The 16,558-nt window shown below is 44.6% G+C and overlaps 1 protein-coding gene across 4 annotated transcripts in view; it reads left to right on the top strand.

Moving 5' to 3' along the window:
- Positions 1 to 16,558, top strand: part of AHCYL1 (adenosylhomocysteinase like 1) — a 494,269-nt gene that overhangs the window by 39,263 nt on the left and 438,448 nt on the right. For all 4 annotated transcript variants that reach the window (XM_082247288.1, XM_082247287.1, XM_082247286.1 and 1 more), the window contains exon 2: positions 12,465 to 12,573. In XM_082247288.1, coding sequence (XP_082103414.1) covers positions 12,465 to 12,573 — 109 coding nt within the window. The remainder of the gene's footprint in view (positions 1 to 12,464; positions 12,574 to 16,558) is intronic.

Raw genomic sequence — 16,558 nt, 5'->3', positions numbered from 1 at the left:
GAACGAACAACACCAATAATACGTTCATAGGGTATTATAGGAATAGAAGGGATTTCGGCGCAGTTATCTTCGGTTAATCGTGATAGCGCATCAGCTTTTTTATTTTTGTCTGCAGGCGTGTAGGTCACTAGGAAGTTGAATCTTAGGAAGAATAATGACCATCGTACCTGCCGGTGGGAAAGAGTTTTGTTAGTCTGAAGGTATTGAAGATTTTTATGATCTGTATATATGAGTATTGGTAATCGGGTACCTTCAAGTAGATGTCGCCAATTCTCTAGTGCCAGTTTTATGGCAAGCAACTCTTTTTCACCCACTGGGTAATTCACCTCTGGGCTGCTTAGTGATTTAGAGAAGAAAGCAACTGGGTGGAGTGGTGAAGTATTTGTTGGCCGTTGGGAGAGAACTGCTCCTACTGCCATGTTTGACGCATCTACCTCCAGGATATATTGGAGGGATGGGTCTGGATGGCGTAGTATGGGAGCAGAAGTAAAGCTTGATTTTAACAAGCGGAAAGCTCCATTTGCTTCTTCTGACCATTTGAATGGTTTCTTTATACTTGTAAGTTGTGTGAGAGGTCTCACAATAGCAGAGAAGTTCTTAATGAACTTCCTATAGAAGTTTGAAAATCCGAGGAATCGCTGTAATGCCTTACGAGTTGTTGGTATAGGCCAATCCAGAATACACGATATCTTGCTCATATCCATCTTGATTCCGGTTTTAGATATGATGTATCCTAGGAATAATATTTCTTCTTTATGAAATAAGCATTTTTTTAATTTCACGTATAGATTGTGTGCGAGTAATCTGGATAACACAAGTCTTACATGTTTTATATGTTCAGACAAAGATCGAGAATAGATAAGTATATCGTCCAGATATACCACGACACAGACATCAAGTAAGTCTCTGAAGATGTCATTTATGAATCGTTGGAAAGCTGCGGGAGCATTACACAACCCGAAAGGCATCACAAGATATTCAAATAATCCGTATCTGGTTCTAAATGCTGTCTTCCACTCATCTCCGTCACGGATTCGGATTAGGTTGTATGCCCCTTTTAGGTCCAATTTTGAAAAGTAGGTAGCCCCACGCACTTGTTCAATGAGTTCAGGGATGAGCGGTAAAGGATAGCGATCCTTTATCGTAATGGTATTTAATTGCCTATAGTCAATAATAGGCCTAAGACTTGAATCCTTATTGCGGACAAAGAAAAGTCCTGCAGCTGTGGAAGAAGTAGAGGGTCTGATGAACCCTTTCGACAAATTCTCATTCAAGTATTCCTTGAGATGAGAAAGTTCATCCTGTGAAAGAGGATAAACATGACCGAAAGGCAATTTGCTATTAGGGAGTAGATCGATAGAACAATCATAGTCCCTATGGGGAGGCAACACTTGAGCATTTTTTTCAAGGAAGACTTCGGTCAGATCCTGGTAGCATAGTGGTGTAATCTCATCTGACACCACAGACAGGATCTTTCCATAAGATGGGAGGTTACACGTGATCTCGCAATAGTGAGAAGGGAAGGTTAGAGTCCGTGTTTTCCAATCTATGGTTGGTTGATGTATGTGTAACCAGGGGAGTCCCAAAATAATGGGAAAATGTGGTGAAGGTAGTACATCAAAAGTGGTGGTCTCCATATGGGACTCATTAGCAGTGACAAGGAGTGCTTGTGTCTGATTGGTGATTGGACCAGAAGATAACGGAATACCGTTAATGAAACTAACAGAGACAGGTTTAGGTTTTGAAATAATAGGTATTTTATTTAAAGTAACAAAACGTGTATTGATATAGTTCCCACAAGATCCTGTGTCGATCATAGCCTTGGTGGTGATCCTAGTTTGGTCCCACTGTAATGTCAAATGAATAAAGAGATAGGGATTAGAAAAGGAAGTCGTTAATCCCCCTAGCAAGACATGTGAACACTCACCCTCTTTTTTGCGGACAAGGGGACAGACGCTTATCAAATGATCCGGGGAGGCGCAGTACATGCAGAGATTTCTGGATCTTCTCCTGGCTCGTTCAGTAGTCGATAAAGGTGGGCGTATGGTTCCTACCTCCATAGGAGTAGGGTCAACGGCCGATTCCCGAGAAGGACTGGACGATGGCATTCCCATCTTCTCAGCCTTTCTTTCTCGCAATCGCCTGTCAATGTTGATACTGAGTTGTATTAAGGCATCCAAAGTGCCAGGTAAATCCGCTCGGGCGAGCTCGTCTTTAACGGCTTCTGACAACCCAAGTCTGAACTGAGTTCGCAGAGATGTATCATTCCACCCTGAATCAAGGGTCCATCTTTTGAACTCTGCTACAAAGTCTTCAACAGGTCTCCTTCCTTGTTTTAAAGCCCTTAATTGGATATCAGCAGTACTCTGCCTATTGGGGTCTTCATATAAGCTAGCGAGTTCCGTTAGGAATAAAGGATAGGAGTTGAGAAGAGGATCATCTTTCTCAAAGAGAGAGTCTGCCCAGGCCCGTGGATCACCCGTCAAATATGAAATAGTGGTACAGACTTTAATTTGATCAGTAGGGTAAGTACGAGGTTTTAGCAAAAAAAGCAATTGACATGCGTTTTTGAATTCACTAAATTTTTTCCGATCACCTGTAAACACTAGAGGAGGGTTTATTATAGGTTCAGGGGGCTGAGCAGCAGTAAGCTGTGAAAGACGGGCTATCTGCTGTCTCAGAGTCTGATTTTCATCTTTTACTTCAGTAAGAGCAAGTATTAATGCATTTACTTTTTGTGTTAATTGTATCACTTGAGTGGGTAATTCTGCTGAATCCATTTTTTAGGTTCGTTCAATCTGTAACGCTCCTGCGTTTTTGTTATAGTGAGCTGGATTTGCAGCTGCAGAATCTCCACTCAGTAGTCATGTAGAGATGTGTTGAATTACCAGATCCAACTCTCCAGACTCATCACTGTGGACCCGCCTGCTTCAGCATACAAATACACATACACTCTATAACAGGGCTCGACAATCCCCGGGCGCCAGGTCGCATTTGCGACTAGAATTAGCGACCTGGCGCCTGGGGGTGCCCTGCAGAAGGTGTCCTGTCATTTTTGCCCGGACTTCCGCGCACGGAGTGCACGGACTTCCGGGCCGTCCGAAAATCGAGGCCCCGGCTTTTCGGCCTACTTGAGATGACAGGCTTCCAATGGGGAACTGGCGCCCTCTTGTGGAGGCCGGGAGTAATGACTGTTTCCACTGCCTTTTTGTTCTCAATTCATTCATTACCATCTCCCTGTCCAGTTAGTTACCTTTGACAGGGAGTGTGGTTATTATTATTTAATTTATTTTTTAAATGTAAAAAAAAAAATAAATATTTTTTTCTTTTTTTTTTAATTATTAAAATAAAAAAAAATTTTTTTTTCCAATTATTAAAAAAAAATATATATATATAAATATATATCTATATAAATATCTATCTATCTATCTATCTATCTATCTATCTATCTATATATATATATATATATATATATATATATATCTCCTTTTTTTTTTTTTTTTTTTTTTCTCGTCGCCATGCCACAGCCGAAGGCCCCTTTCACACGGGCTGTCTGATCAGGTCCGCCTGTCAGTTTTTCAGGCAGACCTGATCGGACCCTTGATTCTCCTCTATGGAGCAGTAATCTGCCGCCATCTGATCCTGTCCACCAAAAGCAGACGGATGGATCGGATCAGATGGCATCGGATGGAAAGAGACAGACAGTCTGTTTTCATCCAATTGTGCTAGAGGAGAGTGGGGTTCTAGTCGTATTTATGTGTAAATTTTGTATCCGTTTTATTAAATAAAGCTTGGTTGTTAGTTTAAAAAAAAAAAAAAACTGGCTCCTAACTTTTTTAGCTGGCTCCTAGATTTCAGGAAAATTTGTCAAGCCCTGCTCTATAAGATGTTCCTGGAGTGATAGGATGTATATGACAGTATAGAGGTGATGTGCTGAAGGGACAGGCGTGAGCAGTGATAGCAATGATAAGCACTTGATAGTAATGTTCAGGAGAGTGGTAGATGGTAATAGGTAGAATGCACATAGGTTAGTAATCATGTATAGTAACAGGTGGTAAGGACAGCAGATGACATATACAGGAGAGACTAACCCAGTGCAAGGATAGATGGTAGTAGACTCAAGAGCTAGCAATCTATGTAACAGTGTAGATGATAGGATTAGTAATGCATAGATAGTAACAGTCCTTAATGTGCAGAAGTAGATAGTGTAAGTTTGTTATGAAGGAATCCCCTGTGGGGTACTTATCACTAGTGAGGTTAGTAAGTAGAAGGGTCCGGTAGTAAGGGAGTGATCCGCTAGCGAGATACGGGATCAGTAGCGAGGTTCCGGTCTGTTCCAGGTAAAGAGAATAGCTGGAGGCTCCGGCAGCATAAGACAAGGCTGTTAAGCATGCGGTTTGAACGAACAACCTGTGAGAGAAAGCCGGCGATTGAAATAGCCGCTCAGAGCGGCGCTCAGTGATGATGTCATGCGGCTTAAAGGTATATGCGTTCCACCTAACTGAAAAGGTGGGACGCAATATGCAATGAAAAATGGGCAATAAGGGTACCAAAGGTACCAGAATCTTACAAGCATTCAATATTCAGTATACAAATAAAAAACGATTTACCCTTCCAAAATTGCTGCTGGCTCACAATGATCGAGTTCCCTAAGAGGGCTGCCTTTCCCAAAATGGTGGCTGGTTAAGGAGGCGCTTGTGTTCTTAACCACTTGCCGTCCGCCCACCGTCAAATGACGGCGGCGCGGTCCGGCTATCGTTCTGGGATGATGGCGCAACAGAACGGCCTCTCTTGCGCGCCCGCAGGGGCGTGCAGTGCGCCTATCGCAGCCACGCTGTGTTCCAAGGACTTAGCGCAGCCCCGATCTTGGTAAAGAGCCAATGACATGGCTCTCTACCAATGTGATCAGCTGTGTCCAATCACAGCCGGTCACATGTAAATGAGGAAGTGCTGTTTATTGGCTCTCCTCACACTGTCAGAGTGTGTGGCGAGGAGAGCCGATCAGCGGCTCCTCCTCAAAGGGGAGCCTAGGACAGGTAATCGGGGCACAGATCAGTGCCCTGATTACTGTAAAGTAAAAAAACACAGTGCCCATAAGTCCCCCCCAACCAATGCCCATCAGTGCCTACAGTGCCCATCATCGGTGCCCACAGCCAGTGCCCATCAGTGCCGTCTCATCTGTGCTGCCCATCAGTGCCATCTGTCAGTGCCACCTCAGTGCCCATCAGTGCAACCTTTCAGTGCCCATCAGTGCCGCCTATCAGTTCCCATCAGTGCAGCATATTAGTACCTCCTCATCAGTGCCACCTCATCAGTGCCCATAAGTGCCACCTAATCAGTGCCCATTAGTGCAGCCTATCAGTGCCGCCTCATCAGCACACATCAGTGAAGGAGAAAAATTACTTATTTTCAAAAATTACTTATAGAAAATAAGAAAAACGTTTTTCTCTTACGTCCTCTGACAGTCGCCGCCCATCCATTTAGCCTTCACTATTAGGTAATGGCGCCTTCTGCAGGAGAAAGCTAGGCAGTTTTAAATGTTAATAAAAACTTTTCTATACTTAGACACACCTCTAGGGGGCCGTCCTCAGCCATTATCCTGATCCAGTTACCACTGGTCCTCAGTTTTATGTTGCCTAGCGTCAGGAGTAGGATAGGTTTTCCTTGCCGAGACCTAGCTTCTCGGTTTTCTCTTGAAAATAGATTTTTATTTGTCTCACTATCACTAGTTAGTCAGGAACTTTTCCTGGAGGACTACAAGTGACAGCAGAGCTGGGCCTCGCACTGGATAATATAGATCCTTATGGAGTCCCAGCCTGCCAACGAGCATCACAGGTTACTGGTGCGCAGGCCTACCAACGACGGTGCCCCTCGGAATGGGGACGATTATCTGCTGCTCTTGCGGCTTTGGTGGATCTGCTGATGTCAGAACGCTCTTCTAAATAACAGCCTATGCCCTCCCAGTCCTCTGACTCTGAGCCTGAATTGGTTGCCATGGAGGATGTCCCTCCTGAGGGGTCCCAGTCCTCCGCTTTTGAGGGGGAGGAGGAGAAATCTTCCTCCTCTGTGGCGCGGAAACATGCAGCGATGGATGCCCTCATTAGCGCCATTAAGAAAATTCTCCATCTTGACGATGAGCCATCTCAGTCTAGTAAGCGGGCTGCTTTTGTGTTCCGAAGGGCCCAGAAGTAAGGTCAGGTTTTTCCCCTGTCCTGTGGAGTTTCACATAATTGTGAATGACCAGTGGCGTCTCTTTAACCACTTTACCGCTGAGTACCGTAGTACTACTGCGGCAAAGTGGCTCGTTATCGTCTGACGACGTAGTACTACGTCGTCATAAACTCCCCTTGTGGGCGGCGCTCGCGCGCCGCCGGAGGCTCGCTCCCGCTGTTTTCAGTCACAGCGGGAGTCGGGCCAGGGGAGGAGCAGCGGCGATCGCCTCTGCTCTTCCCCGATTGTCGGGGATCTTGTGTGGAGATCTGCCCGCCTGTGTAAACACAAGCGGGCGGATCTCCTAAGTGACAGGCAGGGTCAGATTGCAGGGTTCAGCATAGCTGAACCCTGGATCTGTCCCTGTGTCACACAGTCACCTCCCTCCCCACACGTCAGTAAGCACCAGGCATACATTAACCCCTCCCTCTCCAATAAAATTAACCCCTTCCCTGCCAGTGTCATTATTACAGTAACAGTGCATATATATAGCACTGATTACTGCAGTAATGTCACTGGTACCCCCAAAAGTGTCAAAAATGTCAGTCAAGGGTCCGATCTGTCCGCCGCAATGTCGCAGTCCCGCAAAAAAAAAATCGCAGATCGCCGCCATTACGCGTTAAAAAAATCCACCAAAAATGACAGAAATCTTTCCCTTTGTTAGTAAACGCAATAACTTTTGCGCAAACCAATCAAAATACGCTTATTGTGATTTTTTTTACCAAACATAGGTAGCAGAAAACAAATTGGCCAAAAATTTTTAAAAAATTTGATTTTTACATATTTTTGGGGGGAATTTCATATAAAAAATGTTAAAAATATTGTTATTTTTTCAAAATAAACGCTCTTTTTTTGTTTATAGCGCAAAAAGTAAAAATCGCATAGGTAATCAAATACCAACAAAAGAAAGCTCTGTTTGTGGGAAAAAAAGGACGTAAATTTCGTTTGGGTATGGCGTCGCACAACCGCGCATTTGTCAGTTAAAGTCGCACAGCGCCGAATCGCAAAAAGTGGCCCAGACGTAAGACAGCAAAATGCTCTAGTGGTAAAGTGGTTAAACGTGCTGGTGGTGCCTAAGTGTTTTTTCCCACCCTATCACGTACCTGGAGATGAGCCTGACACTGTGAGGAAGGCCTCCCTTGCGCCTCCGACTCGGGACCCCTGATAGTACAAACAGGGGAAACCGAAATGTGTAGAGTAGCACGAGCGCCTGGAGTTTTGCTTGAAGCGGACGTTGGCTACTGGTGAAGGTTACCAGAGAAGTCCGATGAGCAGGGTGTTGTGCAGGCAGCAGGTGCTGTAAGCAGGGTTTCCTGGATAACAGGAGGAGCTTCCCAGGCAGGATGGACGGATCTGGGAATGACAGAAGCGTAGTAAGACAAGCTGGGTCAGGAGCCAATCGGTAATGTATAAGCCAGTAGGAGCTGACAGGAAGAGTGGTCACGGGACAAGCCCAAGGTCGGTGCAGGTGGAGATCAGAGAATCGTCAGGACAAGCCGGGTCTGGAACTAGGAACAAAGTGCAGGTAACAGGTATCCAAGGCTGAAGACAAAGCAGCACTGAACCTGTGTGCTGATCCAGCTTAAATAGTGCCCTTCCTTGATGAGAAGGGTGGAGCCAGGATTAGCCTGTGGGTTTAACTCATCCTCTGCCAGAGCCTTCCTGACACACCGCTATCCCCTGTTGGAGGCCATGGACAAATATTGGGCGGTGTCCTCTAAAGGGGACCACACTGTCCCTAGACTGAATAAATCCACCTTGATGCCAGTGGAGGACTCCCCGGTGTTCACAGACCCAGCTGATAGGTGCGTGGAGGCGCTTTCCCGCCATGTTTACTTGGTGGCGGGCTCTCTGTTAAAACCAGTTTTTTCCTCGGTGATGCAGGCTCTCATTGCAGGGTCCAAGGTGCTTCGGAGCACTCTGGTGGTGGAGGTCAACAGATCCTACATAGCAGAACCGTGTGATCTCCATTCTTACACAGGGAAGAATGACAGGCGGCTTTGTTTACATTAGCCGCCTGCCTTTCTTCCGGTGCGGGGGGGGGTGGGGGGTCCGTGACCGAGCAGGAGCGGGAGCGTGCCTCCGGCACTGCGCGCTTGCTCCCTAGAGCCTCACAGGCTAGTGACATAGCCCTACGTCACTTTGCCTGTGAGGGGCTGACCGCCGCAGTAAGTAGTCGTGCGGCGGTCGGCAAGTGGTTAAACCTCATTTGCCACATAGTTGCCCAATGAAACAGTGCATTGAGGTCAGCTTGTATGTTGGAGACATCCTGTAAATAAGTTATTCCACTGCAAAGCTTGGTGTCATGTGCAAAGACTGAAATGTTACTTTTAATCCCAGACCCTATATCATTTATAAAGGTATTAAAAAGTAAGGGTCCCAACACTGAACCTTGGGGTACACCACTGATAACCTTAGACCATTCAGAGCAAGAATCATTAACCAGTACTCTCTGAATTCTATCTTTTAGCCAATTTTCTATCCAATTACAAACCGATCTTTCCAAGCCAGTAGACTTTACCTTACACATTAGCCGTGTGTGGAGAACTGTGTCAAACCCTGTTGCAAAATCCAAGTATACTACGTCCACAGCCAAACCTCTGTCCAAGGTTTTACTTACCTCCTCATAAAAAGAAATCAGGTTTGTTTGACAACTTCTGTCTTTTGTGAATCCATGCTGTCTGTTGCTTAAAATATTTTTTTCCAGCAAGAACTATGTGGTGTTTTATTAAACTCTCCAACATCTTCCAGACTATAGAAGTTAAACTAACAGGTCTATAGTTACTTGGCAAAGACTTTGATCCCTTTTTAAATATAGGCACCACATTGGCCCTAACAAAGGCTTAGAAGTTACAGCGCTCAATTCTTTTAGGATGCGTGGGTGGATGCCATCTGGCCAGGTGCTTTATCCACCCTTATTCTGTCTAAATATTTCTGGACCATAACACTTTTGAGCCATTGTGGATCATTTGGGGCTGTGTCAATACCGTCCTCATTATGGTCATGAGCTCCCCCATGCTCCTTTGTATATACAGAGCTGAGGAAAGTATTTAATACATTTGCCTTTTCTTTGTCCCCAGTCACCCACTCCTGATTATTTTGTAAAGGGCCTACATGCTCAGACCTAACCTTTTTACCATTAATATATTTGAAGAATTTTTGGGGGTTTGTCCTACTATCTTTGCAATCTGTCCTTCATTTTGAATTTTTGCGTCCCAGATTTCCTTTTGACATATTCTGTTATATTCTTTGTAACAATTAAACAATGATAGTGTTCCCTCATTTTTATATTTTTTAAAAGCTCTTTTCTTTTTATCTATAGCTTTTTTAACTTTTGCTGTGAGCCACATAGGTTTTGTTTTTAGCCTTTTAAACATATTACCCATGGGAATATACTTTGCAGGGAGTTTGCAAAAAGTCTTTTTGAAAAATTCCCATTTCTGTTCTGTGCTCATTGTTGCCAATATTCCCTCCCAATCTAAATCCTGGAGAGCAGCCCTCATTCTTGGAAAATTTGCTCTCTTAAAGTTCAGTGTTTTTGTATTTCCTGTATGCGTTTTTTGCTTACAGCTAACATTAAATGAAATCATGTTATGGTCACTGCTACCCAGATGTTCTTTTATATGAACATTGTTAATGAGCTCTGCATGGTTTGATATTACCAGGTCCAACAGAGCATAATTTCTAGTGGGGGCCTCAATAAACTGCACCATAAAATTGTCTTGTAGTAGGTTTATACATTTTTGCCCTTTAACTGTTCCAGCAGTGCCATTACTCCAGTCAATGTCTGGGTAGTTAAAATCCCAAATTATTAACACTGTCGCAGCCCTTGCAGCCCTTTCTATCTGTGCCAGGAGCTAAGTCTCCACCTCCTCATTAATACTGGGAGGTCTATAACAAACTCCAATGATAATCTGTGTTTTACGCACACCCATGTACATTTCAACCCATACTGATTCAGATTCAGCACACTCTCCATCAACTAGGTCATCTTTCACACTCACTTTGAGATCACTTCTCACATAGAGACAAACACCACCACCCCTCCGTTTTACCCTGTCTTTCCGAAAGAGAGCATAGCCAGAAATATTAATAGCCCAGTCATGTGAAGAATGAAGCCAAGATTCAGCAATACAAATTAAGTCATAGTTCTCCTCGTGCGCCAGAGATTCCAACTCGCCTATTTTGCTTGGCAGACTTCTGGCATTGGTGAACAAACACTTTAAATCATTGTCCCATTTTGCACACTTATTTTGCATGTTTTTAATTTTGGTACAAATAGTACAATTTCCAATGGTTGTTTGTAACATGGGAACCTTCTTATCCTCTGCCATAACTCTCCCCCCATCTTTCCCCAAATGATGACATCACGGAGCTGGTGGATGTTAGAGACCTTGCGCTCCTCCACCTTCTGTTTGAGGATGCCGCACAGATGCTTAATAGGGTTTAGGTCTGGAGACATGCTTGGCCAGTACATCACCTTTACCCTCAGCTTCTTTAGCAAGGCAGTGGTCGTCTTGGAGGTGTGTTTGGGGTCATTATCATGTTGGAATACTGCCCCTTGGCCCAGTCTCCAAAGGGAGGGGATCATGCTCTGCTTCAGTATATCACAGTACATGTTGGCATTCATGATTTCCTCAATGAACTGTAGCTCCCCAGTGCTGGCAGCCCTCATGCAGCCCCAGACCAGGACACTCCCACCACCATGCTTGACTGTAGGCAAGACACACTTTTCTTTTTACTCCTCACCTGGTTGCCTCCACACATGCTTGACACCATCTAAACCAAATACGCTTATCTTGGTCTCATCAGACCACAGGACATGGTTCCAGTATTCCATGTCCTTAGTCTGCTTGTCTTCAGCAAACTGTTTGCATGTTTTCTTGTGCATCATCTTTAGAAGAGGCTTGCTTCTGGGATGACAGTCATGCAGACAAATTTGATGCAGTGTGCGACGTATGGTCTGAGCACTAACAGGCTGACCCCCCACCCCTTCAACCTCTGCAGCAATGCTGGCAGCACTCATACGTCTATTTCCCAAAGACAAACTCTGGATATGATGCTGAGTGTGTGCACTCAACTTCTTTGGTCGACCATGGCGAGGCCGGTTCTAAAGTGGAACCTGTCCTGTTAAACCGCTGTGTGGTCACCGTGCTACAGCTCAGTTTCAGGGTCTTGCCGATCTTCTTATAGCCTAGGCCATCTTTATGTAGAGCAACAGTTCTTTTATTCAGATCCTTAGAGAGTTCTTTGCCATGAGGTGCCATGTTGAACTTCTTATGAAAGAGTGAGCGCAATAACACTAAATTTAACACAGCTGCTCCCCATTCACACCTGAGACTTTGTAACACTAACGAGTCACATGACACCAGGGAGAGAAATGTCTAATTGGGCCCAATTTGGACATTTTCAGTTAGGGGTGTACTCACTTTTGTTACCAGTGGTTTAGACATTAATGGCTGTGTGTTGAGTTATTTTGAGGGGACAGCAAATTTACACTGTTATACAAGCTGTACACTCACTACTTTACATTGTAGCAAAGTGTGATTTCTTCAGTGTTGTCACAGGAAAAGATATCATAAAATATTTACAAAAATGTGAGGGGTGTACTCACTTTTGTGAGATACTGTATGTAAGGGATTTCAATCACTTTAAGTACTATTTAGGGACAGATGCCAGCCTTGGTAGTACTCTCTGCAACCTTTGGACAATCATTACTTGGTACTTACAGCGGGGGTGAAGCATTTTGCTGTTCCAGTTTCTTTTCCCTTTGGTGTTTGGGATAAAAACTTGTCTTGTTGCGTCATGGGATTTTTTTTAGTGCGCAGGTTTTTAGTGAACCTAGCCCCCTCTTCCTATAGATGGCAGCATATTCTAGATAAATTCTAGTCTATTAAATTTGACTGTGCCTCTCAGTTCTTGGGAAAAAATGTATGTGTGAGAGTGTGTGTGCGTGTTTGCATGGGCATAGCAGCCCATTCATTTAAAAGTCTCCAACCATCATTTAAAATCACGCCCACACAAAACAATGCGGTTTACCGCACGCAAAAACACCCTATGTTTTCTGATGTGTAATGTACCTGTCATGTAGGCAGGGTGAGGAATAATTACTTCAGACCTTTAGTCCTATGAATTAAATCTTACATTTTGATCAAATTCTTCTGAAGTTAATTGGATGTTTGTAGTGCATGTAGCATATGTATTGCTGTTCTGGCTTGTTTCATGTCTCAAAGCCTATGTGTTTTCCAAAACAGATTCAGTTTGCAGATGACATGCAAGAATTCAGCAAGTTTCCCACTAAAACAGGACGCAGATCTTTGTCACGGTCCATCTCTCAGTCATCCACTGACAGCTACAGTTCTGGTACGTTTTTTTACAAAACAGTCAAGTACATGTTTTAAAATGAATTTCAGATTATCATTTATTTATAAATAACTCAGTGATGTATTTTTTAGGATAAGAAATTACAGTGGAATGGGTATTTCTTTTTTTCCTTATGACTTCCTAAGGCCTCTTTCACACGGTCCGCCTCCGTAGGCGGATCCGTGTTGCTCAGCGGGGATCGATCCGCGATCCCCGCTGAGCCGGCAGATGACAGCTCCGTCTCCGCTTGCAGTGCGGAGAGGGAGGTGTCACAGCCCCGCTGCTCTCTATGGGGGATCGGATGAGAGCGGACCGCTTGTCCGCTATCATCCGATCCGATCCCTGGACGGATGGAAAAATAGGGTTTCCATCCGTCCGGATTTCACGGACAGGATCGGATACGGATGGCAGCGGGTGTCAGCGGAGGTGTCTCCGCTGACACCCGCTGCCCCATAGAGCTGCATGGAGGATCCGATCAGATCCGCCTAAAAAACTGACAGGCGGATCTGATCGGATCGCCCGTGTGAAAGAGCCCTTACTTCGGCTCACACTTTGGGCTCACACTTGTGGCTGGGAGGGTCTCGGGAGACCCAGGCATCGGACGTGGGGACTGACCATATTTCATTTTGATTGAACCCATGAGCCATACCTATTAATGGGAGAACTTCTTTGAATAAGTGCACACAGACACTTTATGTGTTGAACCTGGAATGATCTATGATTTTATCCCAGAATTTCATCTTGATGTCGGGCAAGTGGCAATTTTTGGTGGCTCCGTTGTCTTTGATGCAGCTGGTTTTTGTCTCCCCCCTAACTGGAATGCATCCTTTTTACAGTTGATATGTCAGTTAACAGATATTTGTGAAATTAATGTGGACAAACAAATAGTCCAGAAGAAGCAGAATACTAACACAATATTATGTGTGTTCAATCTTCCTATTGGGACATTATTTGGTCCTTTGGTGTAATGTATGCTTGTATATTGTATTGATCTTTGTAATCATAAACATTTTTATGTGTAATATATATATATTTGTTTATATACTTTGTAGTTTGCAGTTATTTGGGCGTCATCATTTAAAGGCCCATTTCTTGCCAAAACCTCTTTCTTGCCCCTCTCTCCTGGTGGTGAAATTGGGGTTAATATTGCAGTTTTTATATTTTTCTACATTACTCAGGGCTGGTTTCTCCCAAATTCATTGACTCCTTGTCACACTTTCTTTTACCTGACCTCTGTACTTAGTTTTTAAATATTAGTTTGTACTATTCACAAAAAATTATAGAATTATCTAATGTTTTTTAGTAAGCTGACAACAGACATTAGGTACAGTTAAATGTTCATGCACCATCCAGCTTTCCCCCAATGTCTAATGGGCCAGTTTCTCACCTAAACAAGAATGTTTTAGTTCCATAATTGCTACTGTTATGGTCATGCACACAGTCTTGGATGCTAGAAAGAAAAGTTACAACCCTAAGAATGCTAGTTTGGTCACTATACCTTGTCTTATATGTATTTGAATATTGGCTGATAGGGCAAAGCTTTTCTGGACATACATATTTCCTAGGTCGCAGGAGTGCACTTACTTTTGCTCTACTGGGACTCCTAATTGGATGAGAGTGGGCTAAAGCCCACTGTCAGCTGACATCACAGATCCACTTCAGGATAATATTATTGGGTACCACCTAGCTGTCTGATTGACAGCTGGCTCCATCTCTCATTATGTAACCCTCCCCAGCCTGGTGCTCCAGTGAGCTCTGGAGGGGCAGAGTGGAGAGCAGTTACTGACAAACACTGCTCTTCCCTCCGAGAAGACTGAGAACTGAGCGATCAGTGTTCATGTGATAGCTCAGTTCTCAGTCTTAGGTGTATGTGCTGTGTTTTTTTTTCTCTGTGCATCTTCAGACGCGTTTTACGTGTGTTTTTAGGTACATTTCCATTGCACCCTATCAGAATGTATGTTTTCATGAACGCGCATTAAAGTCCTTCATGCTGCATCTTTGATCCACTCTCATAAAAACGTGCATTCTAATAGAGGTTAATGGGAGCGTGCCTAAACCCATGCTGTGCCAAAAACGCAGCGCACACATAAAAACCAGCCTTTAGAGCCGGTGGGGAACAGCTACAGCATTATAGCAATTCTCATGAATCTCCTAACAAAATTGGGCTAAACTCAGGAAGTATGATTATGGTTTTGTGCAACTGAGTTGGACAGCAGATAATTATATTAATAACATATAATATGGATACTGTTTGCTGTATTTTTAGTGGGTCCATTTTGCCACTTTGTGTTGGTCTATGACATAAAAATCCCAATATAATATATTTACAATTTTGGTTGTAACATGACAAAAATGTAGAAACCTTTTAAGGGGTATGAATACTATTTCAAGGCACTATAGGGGCTATAAAACTACTGTCTGCGAAAGGGGCGATCAGTTTCTCAAACTAGGGGTTAAAATGGAAGGACATAGGCAGTAATCCAACAACTTATCTAAAGGGATATTCACTTAAGAAATCTCCCATAGGCCATGGAGACCCGACCCCCCCCCCCCCTCGAGTGGCAGAGAGGGGAGGGGGGAAGGACCCCAGACAAGGCCCCATAGCTATAATAAACCTGCTTATCACACATCACAACATTGATATATAGACATGGAAGCAGAGGGGTCTCAGAACAAAAAAAAAAGGGGTAGTACATTGTCTATATACTGACACAGAAGGGTATACATTGTAAAAGATTAAGGCACTAAGACCTACTGACAGGGAAAATAGCATAAATGCATCTAAAAAGAAAAATGCACAGGTATCACGTGAAAGGTTAGGATGGCAGGTAAATGGCCTCCCATGACTAGAAAAAGGTAGTCCAGTGGCCTACTCAGATAAAAAAGAAAACAATTAAGGAACATAGCCCCTTTGTAGTAAGGCAGGACCGTCCACTAGGCGTCCATATTAGATTGCAAAAGTAGCAGGATTTCTCTTTAGTTCACTGATGGACACAGCTCCATGTCTTCAGACCATTGGGCTTTGTGCTGCTTTCTGGAGTTCTTTTCTTTGCCTTCAGGAGTAAGACTAGGCATAAACCTTTTTGGTTATGCTCCTGGGGCCGTTTCAGTGGGTATACCATCACTTCCGGCTATAGGACCTCAATTTTATTTGCCTAGTCAGGAGTAAGGACCTGGCTCTCTGGCATTTTTTCTGTTCTAAATGGAATTTTCTACTTTTTTCTTTATTTTTGTTCCTGTGTGAACTCCAATCAACAGCCGGACTGGGCGACGCACTGGATATTCTAGATTCTTATGGCATTTCCAGTCTGGCCTGTGAGCGTGACCCAACTGTTAAGTTGACTGCGACATAGCCCCACTTGACGGGGGCTGGCCCGGCGAGTGAACCACCTCGCGAGCTCGCATAGCCCTGGTCACGACAGCAGTAACAATCAGAGTCACAGCGTACCTCAGGCCGCAGCAATCCCTTTCCAAGATGGTGCGGTGGACTGCTGGGAGTAGCGCCCGCCTGGTTTCCGTGGTATGGTGAGTAGTGTTCCCCCTCCTTTCTTACGGAATTGCTGGGGTGGTTGCGGGCCCTCCCTGGGGATGGTAGGCCCCTCCTGTGTCCTTCCTCCCCCTCATGCTTTTCCCCCTTCTCCTTAGTGGGGTTCCCCCTGTGTAGTGCCCTCATCTGCCCCCTGTCCCCCCGGCCCCTTTCGGGGGGCATGGGTGCATTTTGGTTGGGGGGGCTTGCCTGGTGCTGGGCCAGAGAAGTAGTGGGTGGGTGCCGCTGCTTCCCCCCCCTTTTGGGGGTATCCGTATCTGGGTGCTGGGGTGGGGTCCCCAGGGGGGTCCCCTCCTTAGGTCTGTGTTTTTCCCTTGGGTCCAGGGTCCCACACAGCACCACGTGGTGCCACCATTTTGCTATGGATTCTGTATTCCCGGCTTCGGCAGCCATGTATTTGGTTTCCCCATAGAGTTTGACGGCGGCCATTTTCTTGTA

This window comes from Pelophylax lessonae, assembly GCF_965119305.1.
Source record: "Pelophylax lessonae genome assembly, chromosome: 2".
NCBI lineage: Eukaryota > Metazoa > Chordata > Amphibia > Anura > Ranidae > Pelophylax > Pelophylax lessonae.
Note: the sequence above shows the minus strand (reverse complement) of the source record. Positions and strands in the feature narration are given on the sequence as shown.